General features: G+C 49.3%; 1 protein-coding gene and 1 pseudogene across 2 annotated transcripts; both read right to left on the bottom strand.

Moving 5' to 3' along the window:
• Positions 1-3,794: 3,794 nt before the first annotated feature.
• LOC136392957 (peroxisomal membrane protein 11A-like) lies at positions 3,795-4,916 on the bottom strand. Of its 2 annotated transcripts, XM_066365645.1 has the most exons (3): positions 4,780-4,899; positions 4,662-4,713; positions 3,795-4,568 (listed from the first exon to the last, which is right to left on the bottom strand). In XM_066365645.1, exons 1-3 carry the CDS (start codon positions 4,897-4,899, stop codon positions 4,090-4,092), a joined length of 651 nt encoding a protein of 216 aa, XP_066221742.1. In that variant the 3' UTR covers positions 3,795-4,089. The 2 variants fall into 2 exon arrangements, with proteins under 2 accessions (XP_066221742.1, XP_066221744.1); XM_066365647.1 differs by having other exon boundaries at positions 3,795-4,713; positions 4,780-4,916.
• A 1,660-nt stretch (positions 4,917-6,576) lies between these two features.
• On the bottom strand, positions 6,577-18,496 carry LOC136391281 (sal-like protein 4; annotated as a pseudogene).
• Between the last annotated feature and the right edge of the window lie 6,351 nt (positions 18,497-24,847).

Here is a 24,847-nt window from a genome sequence, read left to right as displayed (position 1 = left end):
ACCCTCTCCTATGGTTCTGAGGGGAAAAAAATCAAGCTTGCCTTGTTTCAATTTAGTCTTGATTCTTAAAATAATCTATCCTGTAACATACAGTAGTGTTAGCAGGGGAAATATGTTCCGCCACTTATTGCTAAAGAAGCCGGAGATCTGCCGTGGGCTGTGACCCTTTGAGAGCGCGTCCTCCATTCTGATAAATCAGGCCCTGGAAGGCTGTGTGGGAGATTAGTGCTGACGGGTGTGGGGACAGTTAGCACGATTATTAACAGGACACTGTTGTTGGAGACAGCTGGCTCAGCATGCATGCGAGCTCCTAGAGAACCCACGGCCAACCTGGACTCTGAAAGCAGCCTGGACTGGGGGACTGTCCACCCACCCAGCCACATCCCGGGTCGGCTGGGCAGTGCCCATTCATCCACCCTATTCTGCATGTTGGTCATTTTCTTTTTTTTTTTCTGGAAATGGAAATGTATTTATATTTTACTTTTTTTTTTGAGAGTGAGAGAAGAAGAGAGAAAGAGCACGATACAGACAGGAAAGGAGAGAGATGAGAAGCATCAACTCATAGTTGAGGCACTTTAGTTGCTCATTGACTGCTTTCTTATATGTCCTTTGACAGGAGGCTTCAGCCGAGCCAGTGACCCCTTGCTCAAGCCAGTGACTACAGGGTCATGTGTATGATTTCATGCTCAAACTGAATAAGCCCACAGCTCAAGCCAGAGACCTCAGGGTTTTGAACCTGTGTCCTCAGTGTCCCAGGTCAACACTCTATCCATTGTGCTACCACCTGGTCAAGCTGCCTGTTGGTCTTGTGGCTACTTACAATGCTGGGGGTTAGAAAGAGCACGTTCCAAATGGGGCTCTGTCATGAGCTTACCCATGACCCTAAATATCTCCCTGCTCCTCTCTGCCTTAGTTTCTCCACCTGTCCACCCAGGTGGTCACAATAGTCTCCAAGGGCTCTTCTGAGTCGAGGTTGGCCTGTCCTCACCACCCCTCCACCCGTCCACTCCTGGCCTTTTCTGCCTCTTGGCTGCCTGAATGCCTGAGAAGATGCAGACCCCCAGGACATGGTGCTCCATGGGATCTTGCCCACCTCTCACCTAATCTCAGGCCCCACGCTTAAGTTTGTGAGAGAGAAGACTTGGTCTTTCTCTCCAGAGCTTGATTTGTCTTTTGAGCTATCTGTCATTCAGGGAATTCCAAGTGAATTACTTTAGGGTCTCTCTCCCTACTTTTCATCTGCAAGATTGGGTCTAAATTTTGAGTGGGAGCTCACTCAGTGCCTTGTGAAAATGAGCTGGGGGCCACTCGTGTTCTGGGAGGCACCCACCCTGGCTGTCAGCCCTTGAGACACCTCAGTCCCCGGGGTCCCTTTCCCCCCAGGAGCCCTCTCTGGAAGTGGTGCAGTCTCAGCTACATTAGAGGCTACTAAGGGACACAGGGAAGACCCAGCTGCTTTCTCCTTGGCAGGAAGTTACAAGAGACGCAGGCACACCCCACACAGCCGTTTCTAGCCTATTGCTCCTGCCCACACTCGAACATGGGAACTCTCCCAGGCTTATGCCTCCCTGCCCCCACCCCTCAAAAGGCCCAGATTTCTCCTACTTTCAGCTCTCTCCAAATCCATCTGAGACTTCTGTTATCCCTATTACTCCAGGCTTAGTCTGAGGAAAGGCAGGATTCCAAGCCCTTCCCACGGACCCCTTCAGAATCTCACCTCTGACCCTCTTCTCTCCCCCATCCCAGGGAGTTTTTAATGTTCTTTGGGATAGAAAATAATGACTTTGACAAATGATGCATTCTTCCCAATGCATCATTTGTCTTATATCTTTCCCCCAGTTCTTTTTAATTGCTCCTTGCCTCTGCTGAAAAAAACCTTATTGCCTATGGTGTAGTGTGAGTGAGGCAAGAGCAAAGTTATAAGGAAATATGGAGCTGGACATCCCACTGAACCACTCGAACATTATCCGGCCATGTGGAGACAGAGCAGCACGTGGTGAGTCTGTGGTGGATCCATGACTGACCTTGGTTAACCCACTTCGCCTTTCTTGGAGCCATGTTTAGATACTAGAAGTCCAGCTTTTTTGGACTTCTAGTATCCAAAATTTATTTTTCAACAGTCAGCAAAAAACTACAGTTTCCTCTATAGATCATACATTCACAAAGCATCATTAGCTTAACAGTGAGAAAGCCTCTGGTGTGTTCTCTGTAAGAATATTCACTTCGTAGTGTAAACAGATACTATTATTGTGTTCACTTTTAATTACAGGGGGAAAGGTACAACTTTGCAAAAAAAAATTATTTTTGGATCCTAATGTCAAGTGCAATAACTCAGAGACAAACTTTTGACATAACACTCTTGATCTACATTTCCATATTGAGGAGGAAAGACTCCTCCACCCAGAAATCAGGGTCTTTCCTTCTTCCTCACTAAACTGTTAGAGCAACATTTCATCAATTGTTTAATATTACATATATAAAAAAATCACTAAATCATCTTTAATGTCCAGCTGCTCTCACCAATACATCAACTCTTAGATTTCAGACAGGAACTAGGAACACTTCAGCAGTCACAGAATAGGAAAAGAAAGATTAGGGCCACAAATTTTTTTTTTTTTAAATGAGGTAAGTAAATTAAAGCTTGCATACCCAGGACTTGTGTGTTCCAACTTCGTAGCCTTCATACAGTACTCAGGGAGGAAGAAAATCTTCACAAGGAAACTTTTATAAAAATTAGTATGTGAACCTATAATAAGAAACATGCCCTTCCATAAGTTTCTTCAAGAACGAAAAGCCCATTTCTTTGATAGATTAGGTAGGCACTGGCAGACTAAATTAAGTCACTTGAGGTTCCCTGCCCCGGTGCCCATCTGTCCTGGAGCTCAGGAAGCAGGTGGCCTCTGGAAAGCATAGGGGGTCCATTGGCACCTTGGGGCTCTGACTGAACTGTATTTCTTTCTTTTTTTTCTTTTTTAAAGTCTAAATATAGTTTTAATTTTTTTAGACAATGGAAACCAATGACCAACATAGGCTCTCAAAAAGCCTCTTGCACAGAATTCTGGAGAATATCCCACTCCCACTCCACTAGTGAGGTGGTAAAATATCACTGAAGGAACGCTGGACTGAGAATCACATTAATGAGGTTCTGCTCAGTTTCCTTATCTGTCATGGGCTACCAACAAGTACTTCTCGTGACCTTCCACATTTGTTTTTACCTCAAGTTCTTTCCATCTGCTTCTGATTTTTTGCTTAGTTACTGTACTACCTAAAGACACAATTTATACCTTGAAGGTGCCTGATGCATTTCTTTTGTTTTATTTACTTATTTATCTATTTATTCTGCAGATGCGTTTCTGACTGTACTTCTAGGCAGAGTGCACTTATTTATTTATTCTCCCTGTTGCATTTCTGACTGTACTTCCAGGCAGAGTGCAGTTATTGATTTATTCTAACTGATTAGTTTCGGACTATACTTCCAGACAGCGTGCAGTTATTCATCCTGCCTGATGCATTTCGAACTGTACTTCCAGGTAGAGTGCAATATTTATTTATTATGCCTGATGCATTTCTGACTGTACTTCCGGGCAGAGTGCAGTGACCTCAGGGCAAGCAATTTAAGAGGCTCTCGGCCCAACTCCCTCCCCCAGCCTGGCACTGGCCTCTGTGGAGGAAGGGGCCTTTGCATTCAAGGGCTGTGTATCAGACCCGCTGTAGTCATGCAAAAGCGGGAGGCACACAGCCCAAAAGTTCCTGTACATTAGTGTTTACTTGTTAGTTTGGGTCTTTAAAATTTTTTTTCTTTCAATTTTTATTCATCCTGCAAACATTAGATCCTATTATGTGCATAAGAGATGTTCAGTGAATGTTAAATGAAGGGAAAATACTCAGAAATTCAAAAGTCACCTCAGCACTCCAAAAAACACATATAAATCTTTATGCTTTCCCCTCCTCCACTCTTTGCCTGACCTCTGCTCACATGCCAGGCTGCTAAGTGCTCTCGTGAACAAGTCTTTAAACACATGACAGGGTCTGTACCGAATGGGAATGTCCGCTCCAGTAGGAGGTACAGGTCATCAGCCTGAAACCACCTCAGTGGGTCTTCAGCTTCATGTGAGGCCATGCCACAGTGACAATGCCTACTAGAGAGGACACGAGACCTCCAAGTCCAATGATGCCAGCATTGGACTTACAGATCCCCAACTGGGCCAACGGGTTCAAGATGTCACAGAGGTTCTTCACCGTGTCCAGGAGCAAGGGCGGATGCTTCCTCAGAGAGCGGAACAAGAGTAGAAGACAGGACTGGAGCCATTCTGTCTCCTCATCAGCCACGCTGCAGCCCAGAGGATCCTGGGACGGTGACTGCTCCCTGTTTGCCTTGTCCCGGGCGACCTGCTCCATCTGCAGGGAGAGTTCGTACAGATCCCTGACCAGGTTCAGCAGGAGAAAATAGTAATAATGGCATGCGGCCCACATCCGCCATTTCTCCTTGTTAATGCCGGAGGCGAGCCCTACGCTCCTCACCCAGAGGACAGTGTCACAGATGAAATAAACCACACGGTTCAGGTTGGCGAGCATCAGGCATAAGCGGGGCACCAGGTCCGTGGTGTGAACGCTCTGCTCAGTGGCCTGTACCGCGTGCACCACACTGCCTAGTCTGAACCATTTCCGGCCAGTGCTCACACCAGACTCCAGTTCCTTGAGCTTCATTACCACCTTCTCTTTGTCAGCTTTAGGCTTCATTACCACCTTCTCTTTGTCAGCTTTAGGCTTCATTACCACCTTCTCTTTGTCAGCTTTCGGCTCTAACAAATATCTAAGCAACATGCATGTGTATTGAGCGACTCTGAAAAGCCGTTCCTGGCCCTGGGTCTGGTTGGTGAAGCGGGTGAAGGCCTCCATGGCGCCCAGTCCACGGCACAGTGTCGAGCCGGGCTCCGCAGCAAGTCCTCAGGGGCGCCGCCGGATCCCCGCGGGAGGGTCGGCCTCCGGAGGCAGAAGGGACTGTGTCGCTAGGCCCGCAGGGCAGGCGCAGTGAACTGTATTTCAATAAGCAGCAGCACACACATTGACTCCCTATGGACAAAACCTGTCCACCGGAGGGCATCCTACTTAAGGTTCCATGGTTGAAGGAATTTTGTAATTCTATAATCTTAGTTTTTTTAAAAAAAATACAGTGTACATTCAAAAGAGAAAAAAATAAAGATGGATGCAGGGTTGGGGGCATACAGTGAGTGTCCTTAAAGATAATAACTCTTGTCCATTGACCAGCATACAGTCACCATAGAATTACACAGTACCCCTCCCCCCCAATTACGCTAAGCAGTTATCTGTTCCATTGTGGTTCAGTAAGCTCCAACTTGAAACAGGTGGACAGTCTTTGGAAGTTGGTAGTTACTCAAGCTTGTACAAAGGTTTCATGTATAGTTTTTCACAAGTAACAAAGCTACTTTGCAAGACCCATTTCTTGTATACTAGTCTGTATTTCTTTTTGTTTGTTTATTTGTTTGCAAAGCAGCATAGCAACATCATGATTGTAGGATGTGCCTGACATTGTTGTCACAACTGTAAACATCATTTGCACATCAGTGAAAAATCAAACAGGAAGAGATGGGTTCTTTAAAAACAAAACAACCAAGAAAACACCTGACTGGTGATGATACAGAGGATAAAGCATCTACCTGGGACACTGAGGTACCAGGTTTGAAACCCCGAGGTTGCCAGGTTGAATGTGAGGTCATCTGGCTTGAGCACAAGCTCACCAGCTTTAGCACAGGGTTGCTGGCTTGAGTGTGGAATCATAGACATGACCCCATGGTCACTGGCTTGTGCCCAAAGGTTTCTGGCTTGAGTCCAAGATCACTGGCTTTTAAGCAAGGGATCACTTGCTCGGCTTGAGACCTCTCGATCAAGGCATGTATGATAAGCAATTAATGAATAACTAAAGTGATGCAACTACGAGTTGCATCTCACCTCTCCCCCCACACACACACAGACAAACAAGAAAATGGAGTGAACACACAATACAGTATAGAGATGATGTATTATAGAATTATACATCTGAAACCTATATTATTTTAATTTTTTTTTTTTTTTTTTTTTTTTTACAGAGACAGAGAGTGAGTCAGAGAGAGGGATAGACAGGGACAGACAGACAGGAATGGAGAGAGATGAGAAGCATCAATCACCAGTTTTTCATTGCACGTTGCAACACCTTAGTTGTTCATTGATTGCTCTCTCATATGTGCCTTGACCGCGGGCCTTCAGCAGGCTAAGTAGCCCCTTGTTGGAGCCAGCGACCTTGGGTTCAAACTGGTGGGCTTTTTGCTCAAAGCAGATGAGCCCGTGCTCCAGCTGGAGACCTTGGGGTCTCGAACCTGGGTCCTCTGCATCCCAGTCTGATGCTCTATCCACTGTGCCACTGCCTGGTCAGGCTGAAACCTATATTATTTTATAACCAATGGCACCCCAATAAATTTGATTTAAAACCCAACCCCGCACCCTCCTCAAACAAGAGAAAGGGTATAGTTCAAGAACAGTTACTCTGCACTTCTCCTTCGGAATGGGTTCTCCTCTAGCTTAGCTCATGGCAATCTTGTTTTCTTTCAGGAATTGAGGGAACTGGCATCTGGGAACACTGTCAGCAGCACACGGCTTTCCCCTGTTGGCACTGATAGCTGACTGAGCGCCATCAGTCTTGGAAACAGTGATGTTACTGCTGACAGAGCTGGCCCCCAGGGAAACCAGGAGAGTGGGAATGCCTCTACTCTGAATCATTGAGATTTCACTGGTCTTCATGGCCAGATCATCACTAACTATGGTGGTGTATTGATTCACATAGCAGGGTCCTTGTTCAATGAAGGGGCCAAGATTTCCATGGGAAACATCTTAAGGACCCTTTTTGCCTCTGTTCCTAAAAGAGCCATGGTGTTCTTGATGGCAAGCTCCCTCCCACGGCATGTGGAGCTGTTGTTGGCACCATGTGCCATACAATGGACCTTCAAGTTACCTTTGGTGATAGAAGCTCACCCTCATATGTTACACATGAAAGGCTTCTCCCCATTGTGAGTTCACTCATGAATCTTAAGAGCACTGCCCGATGAATTCTTCCCACACCATGTGCAACTGTGTTGCTTGCCTTGTAGATGTGGCTAGGCTGATAACAAAAGTCCCACGTCTGGAGGTTTGGTTGCAGGCCCAAATGCGCCAGGAACTTTGCACCAGGAATAAATGCACCAGGAACTTTTACATAGGTTGGCTGTGCTTGAACAAATGTTGATGGGATTCTGCTCCGACCTTCCACCTCACTGTGGCTGTCCTCTGAGCTGTCTGCTTTGCTATCAGCGTCAGGGGACTTGGAGGTGTCTAAAAAAGATGTGGTCTCTAGGACATCTGGACCTCGGCTCTGATAGTTGTGGTCTCATCACTGAGGACGAGCTGTTGGTCACACCATCACTCTCCACTGAACTACTTTCTCTGCTGCTCTGCCATTGCAGGACCAAGGAAGCAGGACCCACCTTTCCTGGGGCATCTGGGGGGGGGCGATTATGGAGAACCCTGGTATGGGTGATGCTGAGTGGGTGCTGGGAAGAGGCATGAGGACCTTTGAGAGCTGCTGGGGGAATCCTGGGAGCTGACTTCGTCTACTGTGATGCTTTTGACAATGTCATCATGACAGATGGCACTTGTGCGGCCATTCTCACTGACCACTATTGGCTCGGTACCCATAAAGTCACAGGGAGTCTCTACAGCAGTGTGTTGGGAATCTGCCCATGTGTCTCCAAATATGTTGCTGCAACATGACTGTGTTGGTCAACTTCAGGCAGATAGAGCATGACTGCTGCATCTTAATGGATGTGCTGGTTCCGTGAACCCTGAGGTGTGTCTTTAGGTTGCCTTTGATGGAGAAGATTTGGTCACAGATCTTACACCAGAATGGTCTCTCTTGGTGTGGGTGCAGTAATGCATTTTGAGGGAGCGTTGGCAGCTTAAGACACAGTGGCAAATAAGACATTTGTTGTGGTTGGTGATGGCCTTCTCAGTGGTCTCTACCAGCTGCTGTAACTTCAGGGTCTCTGGTCCTGGTTTGGGTGTCCCTCCTCCTTGGAAGCCACCAACCCTTGGGGAATTGTGGTTTGGCCCCACCCAGAGACTATGGATCCATCCTCACTTTCTGGAGGAGGCCCAGGCTGCAGGATATTAGGTCCTTGGGTTAGTCCCCAAAGAGAGGTAGCCCTATATTGGGGGTCACTGTTACCAGAACAGTTTTGCTATCTAAAGAGAGACTCGATTCATCTACAGCAGGGGAAGTCAACCTTTTTATACCTACTGCCCACTTTTATATCTCTGTTAGTAGTAAAATTTTCTAACTGCCCACTGGTTCCACAGTAATGGTGATTTATAAAGTAGGGAAGTAACTTTACTTTATAAAATTTATAAAGCAGAGTTACAGCAAGTTAAAGCATATAATAATAATCACTTACCAAGTACTTTATGTCAGATTTTCGCTAAGTTTGGCAGAATAAATCTTTATAAAACAACTTACTATAGCTATAGCTATCTTTTTATTTATACTTTGGTTGCTCCTCTACCGCCCACCATGAAAGCTGGAACACCCACTAGTGGGCGGTAGGAACCAGATTGACTACCACTGATTTACAGGGACAGCTATGGAGAATTCATAAGGAATGCCATTGTCTCCTGCCCTTTTGTCATGGAATTTGGCAAACAGCTAGGGTTGTCGATGAAAGTGAACCTTGAGTTTGCCCTTGGTGGTGACCTGGTGGTCACAGACAGAGCACACAAAGGGTCTCACTCCAGTATGGGAATGGAGGTGGATCTGCAAGTAGTTATCAGTCCCCCAAACCTTGCTATAGTACTTATACTTGTGCCTGTAGAGGGCAGCCTGGTCTTTGAGTTTGACATCCACCAGGGATAGGTTGGGTGGCTTCCCTTACCCTTTCCTGGATGCTTCTAATGCCACAGTGGGGAAAGGGCTGTGGGAGAGCCCAGAGCCTGGGGCCTGTTGTATCAAAGCAGCTGGGAAGCAGTTCAGGTGCCTCAGGGCGAAGGACACCAGCCCTGGGGACATGGAGATGATAGAAGGGATGTTTGCATGAGGTAACCTGGCTTGTTTCAAGGGGTCTAGAGACAGATCTTGGCTTCCAGTGTTTTGGCTGAGCAGAGCCACAGCTGTAGAAAACTGCTGGGACATGCAGCTGTGTAAGGTCTTCAGGGTATCAGCTTCTGCCATGTCAGAGTGGAGGCCATGGGCAGTCCACACATTCACCTGGACGCAGATCTGCTCCGTGAGTTGTATCTCCCGTAGCACAGGATCTGCTCCAGGACCCACGGGATGCAGTAGGTACCAGGCAAGGGGGTGGGCAGCACATCTGCACTCCACAGATTCATCGCCACCTTGGTATCCTGTAATGCGTGAAGAGTTATGTTAGTGTTGGCCACTTTGCCTTTGGGTTAATAGCCAAGTCCTGGGGTGCGGGGTGGTAGGGTGGTCTCCCTTTTTAAGTACAAACGGATTCTGCCCCTGGCTTCCCCTTTGTGTCCTCTGAGCTGCTACCACCCTCCCTGTACTTGTCCTTACTACTTGGACAGTGTGGCTGGTGGTTCAGCATGGCTCAGAGAAGTCTTCTAAAGGCACTGGCTCCTTGCTGATGTTCTGGATGAGGACAGGTATATGTTTAGTGCATTTTTTCTTATGTTCTTAGAACTCAGAGAAGCTGAAGAACTCTCCACAGCATTTCTCACAGGTGTGAGCCTCCTCCCAACGAGGCCTCTTTATCACGGCTTGGTTTCCACTCACGTCACTGCCAGTTCCCTGGTAGTTCATTGGAGCACCCGACTCCGCTGTCGGAGTATCTGCAAACTCAGGGGCTGGCTGCTGCGACTGCTGCTCACCTGGTCCTCCTTCGAGTTGATGTGTTGGGGTTTCACCTGCATCAGGGTGCTGGAAGAGCAGCAGTTATTTGCCCACTCCTAGAAGTCCAGCTTTTCTTCAAATAAAACCATCCTTTTACATGTGCTTCCTGATCCCCTTGCTCCTACAGTGTGTCCGTAAAGTCATGGTGCACTTTTGACCGGTCACAGGAAAGCAAAAAAAAAAAAAAAAAGATGATAGAAATGTGAAATCTGCACCAAATAAAAGGAAAACTCTCCCAGTTTCATACCTATTCAGTGCAGTTCGATGTGGGTGCACACAAAGATTTTTAGGGCTCCTTAGGTAGCTATCCCGTATAGCCTCTACAGACTCGTCACTGACTGATGGCCTACCAGAACGGGGTTTCTCCACCAAACTGCCGGTTTCCTTCAACTGCTTATCCCACCGAGTAATGTTATTCCTATGTGGTGGCACTTTGTTATAAACACGCCAATATTCATGTTGCACTTTGGTCATGGATTCGAATTTAGCGAGCCACAGAACACACTGAACTTTCCTCTGTACCGTCCACATCTCGACTGGCATGGCTGTGGGCTGCTCCGCTGTATACACGGTGTTACGTCATCATCTGCACATGCGCACATGCTGCCACATCATCCTACAGAAACTGGGAGGGTTTTCCTTTTATTTGGTGCAGATTTCACATTTCTATCGTCTTTTGTTGCTTTCCTGTGACTGGTCAAAAGTGCACCATGACTTTACAGACACACTGTATTCTCGGGCCAACCCCAGAGCAGCCAGGGAGCGCCTTTGGTGCTGGCAGCTGCGCCCTAGATCATATGGCCAATCCACCGCCCCTTCTCCAAGCCTCTGGTCGTACTTCCTCTGCCTGCCTCTAGCCAGTAGCAAAGGGTGGAGGCGGTGTCCTGCGGGGGGCGGGAGGGGGGGAGGTTGCGGCGGCAGGACAGTCTCCTCTCTTCAGCTTTCGTCAGCATCTCCCACTCAGCTCTGGTCCCTGACCTCACACTTTATTTTACTGTTGTGTATTTTATTAAACTCTTTATTGTTTGCTTTTATTATTTTATAAGCAATGCATATCTGTTAATAAAAGCTAGAAAATACAGATAAACAAAAAGAAGAAAATAAAAATCATGCAAACTCTTTTTAACTTCTTGTCATCTATCCTTAACTCTGCATATTTATTTTTATTTTTACAGAAAAGGGATCTGACTATGCATTATTTTTCATTTAAAATAATTCTGAAATCCTTACACTGTACCAAATATACTTCTGGGACATCATTTCCAACAGCTACATAGTATTTCAGTAGGCAATGATATGCAGCCAACCATCCTTACTAATAGGCATTTAGGGAATTTCTAATTTTTTAATATCATGAAACTAAACAACATGAAATTTCTGGCATTTGGCTATTCTTTTAATTTTTATTTTTTATTTTTATTTATTTATTTTAGAGAGGAGAGGGAGAGACAGAGAGAGAGAGAGAGAGGAGAGACAGAGACAGAGAAGGGGGAGGAGCTAGAAGCATCCTATATGTGCCTTGACCAGGCAAGCCCAGGGTTTCGAACCGGCGACCTCAGCATTTCCAGGTCGACGCTTTATCCACTGTGCCACCACAGGTCAGGCCCATTTGGCTATTCTTGATCTAAGAAATGGCAATTTCATATGGTTTGACCTAAGGTAAATAACACTGTGATGAATGTTATTATCACTAATCTTTGCACAATTTTTACAATGACTTGCTTGCATTCCTCGACATTCCTAGAAAGCCATGTGCTGAGTCAAAAGGAATGCATGCTTTTAAGCAGACCTACACTCTAGTACACTAACCCCAAGCGTGTGTCCAAAGCAGAGCAAGAGGGCCAAGGGATGAGGTTGAGGAACAGTTTCAGTCTGTTGGGTATCCTGTAAAGAGGCCTGGGCTTGGCCTCAGCTGATGGGGCGGAAGTACCAGCTGCTCTCCTCACTAAGGTGTGACCTGAACCATTACAGCACAGAGGCAGACTTACTCTGCAATCAGCAGGGTTTTCATGACGGGACAACTAGGTCTTTGTTTCACAGATATTGGTGGTTTGTCCAAGGTTTGGGCATTCTGAACCCTGTTCAACTTCCACCACCCTTTGAAACTCTGCCTGAGTTTAGGATCCTGTGATAAACCCCCTTCTCCTGGGAAAGGTGACTCAGAGATGAAGGCTTTTTAAATGACTCACAATTGCCTCTGTGGTTTTGAACGTTTAAGAATACGACTTGGCATTGAGGATGGACCCAGGCCTGGCTGTGGAGGGAGGTTCTGACGGATTCTGTGGCGGCAGACCTCCAGAACCATTGAAGCGTGCAGGCTGAATTTTAAAAATAATTGTCCTTTTTAATGATGTAAAACATGTCATCTAGATTAAAAAATAAACACACTTTATTACTTTCCCAGTCCTTTCTTCCTCCCTCCCTGGGCCAGATGGGGATTGCTTGAATATTTCTGGCGTATTTCACATATTTAATAACGCCCTTGGAGGTTCTTCCAGATCTGATGAAAACGTGGGATTGAACTCTGGGCATAGACTGTTCATAGAAAAGAAAGCTGGCGGTGAGTGCGTGCGCTGGGGGTGGGGACGCATCCTATTTTGGAAGCAGCTGGGTCTACAAGTCAAAAGGCCTATACATTTTATCTTGAGCAACAAAGAACATTGTTTTTCTGCCCCCGCCCCATCAGTGCCTTTTGGGGGTGGGGGAGAAAGGAAAAGAAAAAAAAAAGAAGAAATCACCGCAGCTAAACAACCTAGAGCAGCTTCTGGAGAGGGTCAGACCTTCCCCGCGTTAGCTTTCGGCTAGCTCTCTTGAGTTGCAGTGAATCCAAGAAAATAATTAAAGCTTTAATTTATTTATACATCTTCTCTATACATAGTATAGATCCAACAATTGCTGCCTCCTAATTTATGCACGCGAAGCCCTCCTGGAGCGCGGGCGGCGTGCAGCGGCCAAGTGTGGGTCCCAGGCCGCCGCGGGGAGTAGGGAAGAAGGGAAGGAGGGAAGGAGGGAAGGAGGGAAGGAGGGAAGGAGGGAAGGAGGGAAGGAGGGAAGGAGGGAGGGAAGGAGAGAAAGGGAAACCCCCGCGCCGGCGCGCCCCTCCGGAGCGGGGACCCCGGAGGCCTGTCAGCCCCGCGGCCGCGGAACAATGGCTGGTGTTGTGCGCGCGGCGGGCCGGCGGGCAGCCTGGAGCGGGCGCACCTGGGTGATGGGCACCTCCCGAGACGCCCCGGGCCTGCGGGCCTGACAGGCGCACGGCGGCTCCTTAATAGACTGCGCGAGTGTTCTCCGGGAGAAGTCTGCGGCGGTCCCCGAGGAGAGATCATCAGGCAGAGTGGTCCCCGGAGCAGGATTTATTAGCAGACAGGATGGGGAAGTTGATTAGCCTCCGCGGCTGAACGGACATCCTGTCAGACAGGCCTCTTAATCCAATCACTTACCTGTCGAGGGGGAGCCTTCTGCCGCCGCCCCACACCGGCCTCCCTGCCGCCCACCCTGCACAGCCCACGCTCGCTCGTGTCCGGGACCCTGCGACTGCTGCGCAGGTCTCTCCGTCGCTCAGGTCTCTCCGTCGCTCGTTGCCAGGTCAGCTCTCTGATCCTGGCTTGCTGTTGAGCAGCCTCCCGGTTACTCTTCTGGACTCTCAGCCCTGGCTGTGACCCTCGCCTGCGTGGCAGCCTTACCTTCTGTGGTTCTCTAGTCCTCACTTTGGAAAATACCCGCTCTTCGGTCTTGTCTTATTTGGCCCAGTGGCATCCCGGCTGGTCCCTCTCCCTGGGGCCTCTGCTTTATGCAAACCCAGCTACTTTCCTCATTTCTCAAACTGCTCCTGCCTGCCTCCTGAGCCCTTGCTCCAGTAATGGGGTTGGGCTAGGATGCTCTCCACTCTCCTCTCAAATCCAACTGTCCTTGGAGGTCTTGCTCACAAGCCTAATCTTCCCTGATTACCCTCTGCCGTCCATGCCCAGGTAATCGCTCTCTTCAGGGAAACTTCATCTGTGCTAGAATGAGGAGGACCCTCACCTCCAGTCCTGTCTCTACCACTTCCTAGCTCTGTGCCCTTGGGCCTTACCTGGGCCTCTCCCTGCTGTAAAACAGGGATGATAACAATAGTTCCCACAGGGTTGCTGTGAGACAGAAGGAGAGGGTGCATGTAGGGGCTGGGGTGATGCCTGATGTATAGCAGAGCTTGGTGCTCAGCATTTGTCCGACCCTGCAATGGGTAGTATGGTAGTACCTCCTTCACTGTGCCAAATGCCATCAGGACAGGGGCCAGGCCTTCGCTGTCACCCTCTACCCTCACTGTCTCTGCCCCCTTCCAACACTAAGTACATAGAATCCTTTACAGATGAAATGGCTGCTAAATGTTCACTGAGTGAATGAAGGAACTGCTGCCACTCTGCAGACCAAGTATGATGTGCCATCTCTCTGGGTGACTCCACGAGGCCCCATTTCTGGTTGGTCTGGCCCTGGAAGAAGCAGGAAGGTGAGGGGCAGGCATTGAGATGTGTGTTCTCTCCAGCTCTTGTCAAGAGTTTAGGAATTCAGACTCTATTGATCCGCTGTATCTTCAAAGCCATCAATCATCATTAAGAAACAGGACCTGAGCCCCTGGATGGGGCGGCTGGTACTGGGTAATTTACAGGATTTTACACACACACACACACACACACACACACACACCTAAAAGAAGTCAGCTCAGACAAGCACTGAACAGGAGGAAGAGAACCCAGGGAAACATAGAGACCAAAGGTAACCGACCAGGAAATAAATCAAATTCCACTTCCTGGTGGAATCACTGATTTTTGTGGTTGATTGCAACTGTCTATCGAGCATTTAACTTTGGTAAGTGTGGATACTGGGGTGTCACTCAGGTCCTGCCACCTCCTACTAAGGTTTGCCTCTTTTGGCTACTCACAGCCTATCACTTTTGCCTGGGTCCATGTCAAGATCAATGGTTTTTGGTTTGGATCATCTTCCTTATTTCCCTTTCAAAAAACAGAAAAGCATTTTGCAGGCCACAGTCATCAGTTCCTATGCCTCGGTGTCTTTCTACACTCCTGGGTAATCTTGGTGTGGCAGAACACACCATTGGCCTGGGCTTCAGAGAACTTGGGGCCTGGTCAAGCCCTGCTACTGATTAATTGTGTGACCTTGAGGGAGGAACCGAGATGGGGGGTGGAGAAGAACATTTAACTTCACTGAACTTCAGTTTCTTTATCCGTCAAATGGGGATAATATTTGACCTAACGTCGTGGGAGGAGAAATTTAAGGGCCAAATGAAGTAATTGGTAGGAGTGTGCTTTTAAAAAGACAGTATTATACAAAATTAAGGCAGAATTCCTATAATGAAATTGTTCCTGAATATCGATTGCCCTCGATGCTGGGTGCTGGGGAAGTAGAGGCGGCCAAGCCTCAGCCTGCCCTCAGGAGGCTCAAAAATGGGAGAGAGACAGATGTGGGGGCACTGCTGAGACACCGGGCAGGAGGAAGTCAGGGCTGGGAAGAGGAGACAGCAGTGAAACCTCCCCTTCTGCAGGCCTGGGGCCGGCAAGGCTTCAAGGAGGAAGGGGATCGGAATAGCTGGGGAAGGGTGCCAGGCAGAGGGGACAGCAAGGGATGGGAAGATAGATTGTGTGGCGGACAAATGAAGTGAGAAAGGCAGATGGAGTCAGTATGCAAGGCCTCATGGCCAATGAGTGCAGCCCATCTCTTGGCAGGGAAGTGACAAAGTCAAGAGCATTCTGGAACTTTGGGGAGATGGCGGATTATGTGTAGGGCATGGGCTGGAGGAGAGGTAGGAGGTGTGGAAGAAGCTACAGCACTATTCAGATGAGAGATGGTGAGGCCTGAGGACCTGGGAGCTGGGGCCCTACCTTCTGATTCCCTGGGTGAAGATAGGAGGGAGCAGAGGCAAGGGTGAAGTGATTGGGGGAGCCCCGTGAAACAAAGTTGGGGAAACCCTGGTCTGCATTGTCATCCAAACAGGTAACAGTCTATTTGCAGAGAGGCCTCTCTATCTACTGGGCCATGGACACTACTCTGGTGCCAAGGACACAGATGTCCTGGACACTACTCTGGTGCCAAGGACACACTCACAAATGCCTGCATGCCTGGGAAGAGGACTTGTCACAACAACACAAATGTCTCAGTCCTCGCCCATGAAACCAGGATACAAGAAAGAACCTGTACCCTGAGGATGATTGTCAGAGCCTGGAGGGTGGGCTTGGAGTCACTCTGGCTCATCCACGTCCCAGCTATGGATCCCTAGACAAGACATGTAACTTCAGCATCCCTATTTTTAAAATGGGGATAATAATAATAATAATAATAATAATAATGACCAAAAAATGCATTAAGTACTTACTTACATGAGTTAGGCACTGTGCGATTCTGAATGAGGCTAGTAGGTGGGAAGGTGACTGCCTGTCTCGGCCCCTCCCACTCTGAGCCTCCTTCTGCCCAGACTGTGGGTATCTCCTTGGGTGGGCAGAAGTGACACCAATGAGGAGCATAAATTTGTTCAGGTAAAAATCCAATTGAGGCCCTGGCCAGTTGGCTCAGTGGTAGAGCGTCGGCCTGGCGTGCAGAAGTCCCGGGTTCGATTCCCGGCCAGGGCACACAGGAGAAGCGCCCATTTGCTTCTCCACCCCTCCCCCTCTCCTGCCTCTCTGTCTCTCTCTTCCCCTCCTGCAGCCGAGGCTCCATTGGAGCAGAGATGGTCCGGGCACTGGGGATGGCTCCTTGGCCTCTGCCCCAGGCGCTAGAGTGGCTCTGGTCGCAACAGAGCGATGCCCCAGAGGGGCAGAGCATCGCCCCCTGGTGGGCAAAGCGTCGCCCCTGGTGGGCGTGCCAGGTGGATCCCGGTCGGGCGCATGCGGGAGTCTGTCTGACTGTCTCTCCCCGTTTCCAGCTTCAGAAAAATACAAAAAAGAAAAAAAAATCCAATTGATATGGAAACCCCACAAGTTCCCAAGATGATTATGGCTTTAAATTCATTCTAGAGCCCCAGTAGTAGCCTTCCAAGAGATATTCTGTCTGCACTTGAATGCCTCTGGTGGCAGGGAGCTCACTCTTCCACTGGCATTCCTTTGTATCTTAGAGCATCTCTGTGAAAAAGGGAACTTTTTTTTTTTTTTTAAGTGAGAGGAGGGGAGATAGAGAGAGAAAGACTCCTCCTGCATGCCCCCTAACATGGATCTACCCTGCAACCTCTGTCTGGGGCCAATGCTCAAATCAACCTAGCTATCCTTAGCACCCAGGGCCAACACTCAAACCAGTTGAGCCACTGGCTGCAAGGGGAAGAGAGAGAGAAGGGGGAGAGATAGGGGAAGAGAAGCAGATGGCTGCTTCTCATGTGCGCCCTATTGGGGATTGAACGAAGGACATTCTCACGCTGGGCCAATGTGCTACCCACTAAGCAAACCTGCCAGGACTTGTAAAAGGGAATTTATTAAGCTAAGCAGACACATATTATTTTAGTCTAAACTAAGCACTGATTCTTTTAGGTGTTTCTACTACTCTTAAACTTTCTGCTTCTTTGGTGCAGCATTGCCAAGGGCCTTGAGTTTCACTCCAAGGAGTTTTGTCTTTATTCTGCATGCAGAGGGAGCCCCGGGAGGCCCCTGGGCAGGAGGACTATGAACAGGCAGAATTCTGTTCAAGAAGATGACACCACTGGCTGGGCTGGGGCTGAGGTCCTCAAGGCAGGGCAGTGTGATGTCTGTCTCTGTACTTATTAATGAGCTTGAAGGCAGATAACCAGAGATAACCATTTCTCTTCCCAGACAAACAGGTCCAAGGCCAGTGGCCATGGGTATGGACTGAGAGGTGGCCTATGTAAAAGTTCTATCTTAAGGTCACCCCAAGTTTGGGTACCGTGGAAGCCACACCCTGTTGGCCCTCTAGAGTCTTTCTGCAGAACCAAAGATCGCAGGCAGATGCAGGAAACTGGGGTCTTGGATGAAGGAATTATCTAGCTCTCCTCTGGACCTGAGGCAGCTAGAGCGTTGTGGCAGATGGTCATGGTAAGGATTGGCCCTCAGTGGGGGGGACAGTCAGCTCTCCACCCCGAGATCAGAGCTTCACTTGCCCCAGGATCCCTTTTGACCTTTATGTTCTCCAAAAAAAGTCAAGGTGATGACAAGACACATCTATCGCATCTTAGCCATCATTGCAATTGAAAGATGGGCCCGGAGCAGGTGGACTGCTTCAATTATGATGGATGAGGATGGTGACAGCTCTCGGGAGAGGCGCGGGAACCTGGCAAGTGCTCACTCAGCTATGACTCCTCTGGTAGCAATTTGACAAGATCAGAGCACTTTATAGAAGTGGAAAGTTTGGGGACCTTGGGGTTTGTTCGGCTCAGGGACTCTGTCTGATGAAGCCCTGTTCTAGCAATGCTAGGTGGGCATCTATTCTAGGAGGCCCAGTATGGGGAGGCAGGAGTAGCCTTAGGGAGGGGTTCTGCCTCCTGGGACCTCCTGGCCCTGGGCCCTGGGCCTGGGACTTGCCTGCTTCAGTCTCCGCCAGCTGCTGACCAGGAGACACCAGCACGGCCATAGCCACAACCTCATGGCTATCTGGGCATCTATCTCCGCTGGGCCAGGCCCTGTGCCAGGCACTGGGGGACAACAGTGGACAAAAAAAGTCACATCCTGCTTCATGGTTGTTACTCTGCCACATCTTTCTGTGTAGACTCTGAGTGAAGAGAGGGCCCGGGACCTGGCAGGCCCCTCTGTTGTTGGCTGTGAAGCTCACCTTTGAGTTTTGGTTGAATCATCTCTTTTTGGGCATGGTGACTAGGGGTTAAGGGTACCCTATGAAGAGTGCCCACCTTGTCACAGGTGTTCCATCAATGCTGGTTTCCCCCCCTCGCCAATCCTGTTGTCCTTTGGTGTATTTCTGTATTCATCCAGCAAACTTGGAGCACTTCCTGTGTGTCAGGGATGGCCCCTGGAAATTAGATGTGGTCCAGGAGATGAGGGGCTCCCAGTTTCATCCACTCAGGGAACGAGGATGCAGTTGGACCAGGCAGTCTCACTGCCCCTCGGTGGTTGCTGGGGGGAGGCCACAGTACTCCTCGACCCCTGTGCCTTCCAGGCATTGATGGGCTTCTCTGCATTAGTTCTTCTCTAAAGCCAGGATTCAGGGGGTTCCTCACACCAGGGGGTCATCTCGCTAGAGCAGAAGAGAACCCCCAATGTGAGTAGCTCAGCTCAGAGGTGCTTCAGTTCTTATTAAGTAGCTACTGTGTGTGTGTGTGTGTGTGTGTGTGTGTGTGTGTGTGTGGTGGGGGTTCAGGAGAGGCTGATGAGACTCAGGTCTGCCCTGCAGGGAGTCTGGGCTGGTGAGTGAGAAGGCAGTGTTAGGCATTGAACACCTTGCATGAGCTGGTAGGGAGGTCTGGTGAGGCCCTGAGTGAATACTGAGGAGTCCATTCTGGCAGGGTGAACATCCCCAGGAAGTGCCCAGCTTGAGCAGGCCAAGCTTCTTGGGCACACTTCCTTCCCTGGGCCTCAGTGTTTCTGTCTGCACAGTGTCAGGGTTGCCTCAAGGGGCTTGAAGGCCCTCCTGGCCCAGACACTGGCAGGTTCAGGCCATCGCTTTCCCCTCAGAGTCAGTCCCAAGGGGAGCCAGCCTGTAACTTCCTCAGTAACTGATATTCTTAGTTGGGAACTTCCCTGTGAACCCAGACATATCCACCCCCTCAGGATATTAGCCACAGTCCTTTTCTCTTGCTTTACAAGATGCTCAGCAGAGTTATGCCCACACAGATATTGAATACATACTTTTATATCTTTTAATAAACTATTGTCATTTTGGTGGGCTAGAGAAGATTTTAATGATGACAACAAGAATATTAAGATCACCCACCAGCTGTGTGCCCTTGGGAAAGTCACACCCTCCCTGGGCCTTAATTTGCTTCTCAGTAAAGTGGGAGTGTCAGTCCTGCCTGGTCTCCACCTGTATTGTTGTCAAGTGTGAACGCCAGGAAACAGCGGATAGAGGAGGAGACCTGGTGAGGTCAGGGAGGTGGGGAGAGATGAAACTCATGGCCAACATGCCAGAGGGACTTTTTCCTGCTCTGTTAGCTTCTTGTTGGCTGGAGGCAGCTGTGACAATGTGAGATACCTTGTGAGTGGTGGTGGAGTGGTTAGTGGCATTTCCCTCCCTGTCCCATATGGCCAGATAGAAACAAAATGGCTTCCATCTCAGGCAGGAGGACTCTTATTCCATGCATGAAGCCTCCAGCAGGCAGAGGAAGCTCGGCAGGGGAAGTACTGCTCATCACAGGCCAGGCTGCCACCGAGCTCTGAGGAGCCCTTGGAGTCACACCCACAGGCTTATCTGGGCTCTTGCATCCTCTTCTCATGTCACTTGCTCTCCACCTTAACAATTCTTTCAGGGCAAACAGAGCAGATCCAACCTAAATGCCGAAGCCATTTTTGTGGACTGAGAGGCCTCTGGTCTCACTCCCCCCGCCCCCACCACGCCCATCCTGTCACCACAATGTCTTCTAGTCTATGAGCCAAACCACCTAAAATCCTTCTTAGACTAAGAGGGTTTTATGAAGTCCCTTTCAACTCGCCAGGTTCGTGTTTCATGAGTGGAGGTGAGGAACGTGGGCTTTGGTGTCCAGCTGCCCTGGATCTGATCCCAGGCTTTGCCACTTTCTAGCTGGGCCACTTTGGGAAAATCACTTGATCTTCCTGGGTCTCAGTTTCCTCACCTGCAAAGTGGAGATTATAATAGTGCCTGTTTCATAGTGTGGTTGTGAGGAAAGATGAAATAATGTATGTGATGTTTGAAGGACCTTCAGGATGTTTGCACCCTGTAGCACCCCTCTTCTCTGGGGAGGGCTCCCTGCTGCTCCCAGGGTGTGGTCAGAGGACTGTACCTCTGTAGCTAGAGCAGGTGACCAAGCGTAGGTAAGCAGAGACTGTTCTTGGGATTTTAGACTCTAGTGGGGGAATAAAGCCCTCTTTTCTCTCTGTTTTAAAGGTATAATATGTGCCTTGGCAAGTTGGCTCAGCGGTAGAGTGTTGGCCCAGCATGTGAATGTCCTGGGTTTGATTCTTGGTCAAAGCACACAGGAGAAGTGACCATCTGCTTCTCTACCCTTCCTCCTTCTCTCTCTTTCTCTTTTCCCCTCCCGCAACCATGGCTTGAATGGTTTGAGCAAATTGGCCCCAGGCACTGAGGATGGCTCCATGGCCTTGCCTTAAGTGCTTGAAGTAGCTTAGCTGCTGAGCAATGAAGCAGCGGCCCCAGATGGGCAGAGCATCTCCCTGTAAGGGCCTTGCTGGGTGGATCCTGGTCTGCCTACATGTGAGAGTCTGTCTCTCTGCCTTCCTGCCACTCATTAAAAAAAAGAAGATATAAGATGTTATCTTGAGGTTTCTGGAAGATATGGTTCTGGCCTTGGGATAGTTGACTTATCAGAAAAACCAACCCGGAGAGAAACAGAGAAATGGAGAGAGAGAGCCCTTATTGCACTTGAATCATTAGTGCAGTGTCATCCCTGCCCTTTCTGAGTTTTCACTATTTGAATGAATGTCTCTAGCACTTACCTTTTGGATTAAGCTTCTTGGAACTGGGATTCTGACACTTGGAACCAAAGGATTCCAATTCACATAAATACACTTAGTACAGCCCCTGACTCACTAAGTGATAGCTCTCAGAATAAACTCAAGCCAAGCTCTATGCAGCTTGACATTGGTAATGACTTTTCATCTCCATTTACCTATGGCCACCTTGTCATGAGGACTTGTGTACACAGCATCTTCCCTGCCACCCAGCCCAGACTCTATGTCTGCCTGCATGTCGGGGGTGGCTTGAGGCCGGAGCCTGTCTGGTGATGAAGGCAGCAGCGTTAGCCCATGTAAAACAGCACCATGGACAGTGGCAGCCCAGCGTGCAAACACCTGCCACAGGACAGAGACACAATCAAGCCGCCGACATCCTTCGCCCATGTCGGGGCTTGATAATGAACAAGTAATTTATGTCCAAGAGTCAGTGGAGCCTGTCGCAGGCTGGGGCTGAAATGTTACTACGAGGGATTCCTATGAAGGTCATTGCCCTGTTCTTGTCGCTGTTAAGGGTTGACTGTAACTGGCGTCCTCTTAGAGGCAGGCCCTTGTTCTCCAGGCTTCGTTGTGGGGAGAGAGGTACATCTTTGAGAGAAGCTGGGTGGGGACAAGCACTGGGTTTCTTCTGAACCATGGTCTTGAATTGGATCTGGGATCTTTGCAAAGTTTGACCTCAGGTTCCTCGTGGATGAGAAGGGGAGGTTCAGGGTGGATTGGTGTTTGGCATGGCTGTGCAGGGTCTGTGAGGAGGAAGGACAGGATTGGGCATCCCTCTCTGAAGACAAAAAAAAAAAAAAAAAGACTCCAAAAACCTCTGTGTGAATTAATTTGATTCAAAATCTAGATGTGATAGAAATACGTAGTATTTTGAAGACAGAGTAACAGACTGTCTCTTTTAAGTGCACGAAAAGAGAAGAGATAAAGGAGAAGGCGCTGGGTTAGTGAGTAGGTGAACCACTCAAACCCTTTCTATGAGCCTTTGTTTCCCTACCTGTTAGCGGAATAGAGAGCCTTCACTGTTCTGGGATGCAGACAGAGAATGTTTGTTTTTTTTTTTTTTTTTGCATTTTTCTGAAGCTGGAATCAGGGAGAGACAGTCAGACAGACTCCCGCATGCGCCCGACCGGGATCCACCCGGCACGCCCACCATGGGGCGACGCTCTGCCCACCAGGGGGCGATGCTCTGCCCATCCTGGGCGTCGCCATGTTGCGACCAGAGCCACTCGAGCGCCTGGGGCAGAGGCCACAGAGCCATCCCCAGCGCCCAGGCCATCTTTGCTCCAATGGAGCCTTGGCTGCGGGAGGGGAAGAGAGAGAGAGGAAGGAGGGGGTGGGGGTGGAGAAGCAAATGGGCGCTTCTCCTATGTGCCCTGGTCGGGAATCGAACCCGGGTCCTCCGTGCGCTAGGCCGACGCTCTACCGCTGAGCCAACTGGCCAGGGCCCCCAGACAGAGAATGTTTTAACAGTCCCATTTCCTTGGTGAAGAAACTGAGGCTCAGAGGTTAATTCAGGCAGCTTCTCTGCTCCAGAGTTGGGCCTTTGGACAGCCCAGTACTTCATCCATTGCCCAGATTTTCCTACTATTCATAGACATTATGGAACAAGCAGTCTCATGGGGTCCTCCCTGTAGAAGCCAGAGGCCCCCCTCTGTCTCTCCGTCATTTTAGAGCAAGGGTTCCTTGGGGAGTTGTCAGGCTGACTTCTGCTGGAAGAGGGAAAGGCTGCCCTTGAGAAAGGGTCTGTCTCCCAGAGGGGGTTTGGCTGCTTGTGTGCACTTTGCCTCAGCTCATCTGGTCCATGATCCGTGGGGTCTGCTAGTGGGATCATCCCCCCTTTCCTGTGCCCTTGTCAGTAGCCTTGTTTCAGCTCCATTTCCCCTTTCCACGTTCGATGCTGGAATTTCTGGCCTGAAACATGATTAATACACCCTGAGCGAAGTGCCGCAGTTTTCTTTTCCTCTCAGGAGAGGATTACATTGAAATTTACCAGGAGGTCCTATGAGGGGGATAAAAAATAAAGACTGGAGTAAAACTCTTGCTACTAAAGAGAGATCATGTGACCCAAACCAGTGAGTCCTGCTTGCTGCTCACCTCAGAACTGTGAGCTAAGCCTGTTCTGGGCAAGGGCATCCTGGGTGACCACATCACTGGAGCTGGGCACTGTCCACTGGGTAGAATGATGATAGCTTGGTTGACCCCTGTGGCTGGACTTCTAGAAAATATTCCTAAACCCAGATTTCCCCCCAGGTGCTGTTGGCGAAACACTGGGAGGCGGGTAAGAAGAACCTGGATCATCACACCCATTTCACAGATGAGGAGAGGTGGCTCAGCGGGAGAGAGGAGGGGCCCAGAAGCGGGGCTGCAGGGCCCTCGTCAGGCCCTTTCTTCTGCATCTCTGCCCACCCAGCTCCCAACAGCAGGTGCAGGGGGGCTGCCCAGATGTACAGGGCTCTGGAGCAGCTGAGCAGGGCTGGCGCAGGCGGTGTCCCTGTCATGAGCACTCTCAGTCTGCAAGAGCACCTTCATTACAAACTGCGCATGTCGTTATGGGAAGAGCTGAGAAACATTTCCATATTTATTTTAAATATTGGGAAAATAAAGCTGAAAGGGAGGGTGACCTCACCCCTGCCTGCCTTGCCTGGCTGGTGGTCCTTTCCCTGCTGTCTCTGCTGCTCGGTAACAACCGGCCGGCACCTCCAGAGTCAGCAGACCAGGTCCAGCTCTCAGCCCCAACACATTCTCGCTGTGTGACCTGCGGGAAGTTATCTAACTTCTCTTAGCCCCCATACCTTCATCTATAAAGGGGAATACTAATTCAGGTGATCGTTGAGGTCATTCAGACTGGGACACTACATTGGGACAGCAGGCAAAAACCAGGATTGTCCTGGTAACCCAGGCTATATGAGCACTTGGTGGTAAGAGGAGCACCCATTCTGGGTTATTGTAAGGATGAGACAATGAAAGGCACAGAGTAACTAGCATAGAGCACAGAGTCCGCTCCACAGTGTAAGGCGGCGTTACTCTTATTCCTGTGCATTCTCTTCATTTCAGGACACTTTGTGACCTTCTTTTTAAATGGTGGTCGACTAAGCTGGCCTGTGCACATGTGTCATTCTGCGCAATGTTGGTGTTTGGCTTCTCTTCTAAGGCTGGGCTTTGAGAGCGATCCTGATGGCTCTGAAGTGTCCCTGCCTGGAGGCCTCTGACCATGGAATGAGGTCATGTGTGTTACACAAAGTCACTGGCCAAGACCCTGGAGGGCAAACATCTCCAAATTGGGGATGAAGGTCACATTTGTAGGTTTATTTCTCTGGCTTCTTCT

The sequence above is a fragment of the Saccopteryx leptura genome, chromosome 2 (genome assembly GCF_036850995.1).
Source record: "Saccopteryx leptura isolate mSacLep1 chromosome 2, mSacLep1_pri_phased_curated, whole genome shotgun sequence".
NCBI lineage: Eukaryota > Metazoa > Chordata > Mammalia > Chiroptera > Emballonuridae > Saccopteryx > Saccopteryx leptura.
This window is presented reverse-complemented; position numbering and strand designations above follow the sequence as displayed.

What these genes read in the sequence shown, in the direction of transcription:
- LOC136392957 (XM_066365647.1), bottom strand. Translation starts at nt 4,899, where the DNA reads ATGGAGGCCTTCACCCGCTTCACCAACCAGACCCAGGGCCAGGAACGG. An exon ending in CGAAAGCTGACAAAGAGAAG is followed by an intron (nt 4,714 to 4,779) that starts GTGGTAATGAAG and finishes GACAAAGAGAAG; the next exon opens with GTGGTAATGAAGCTCAAGGA.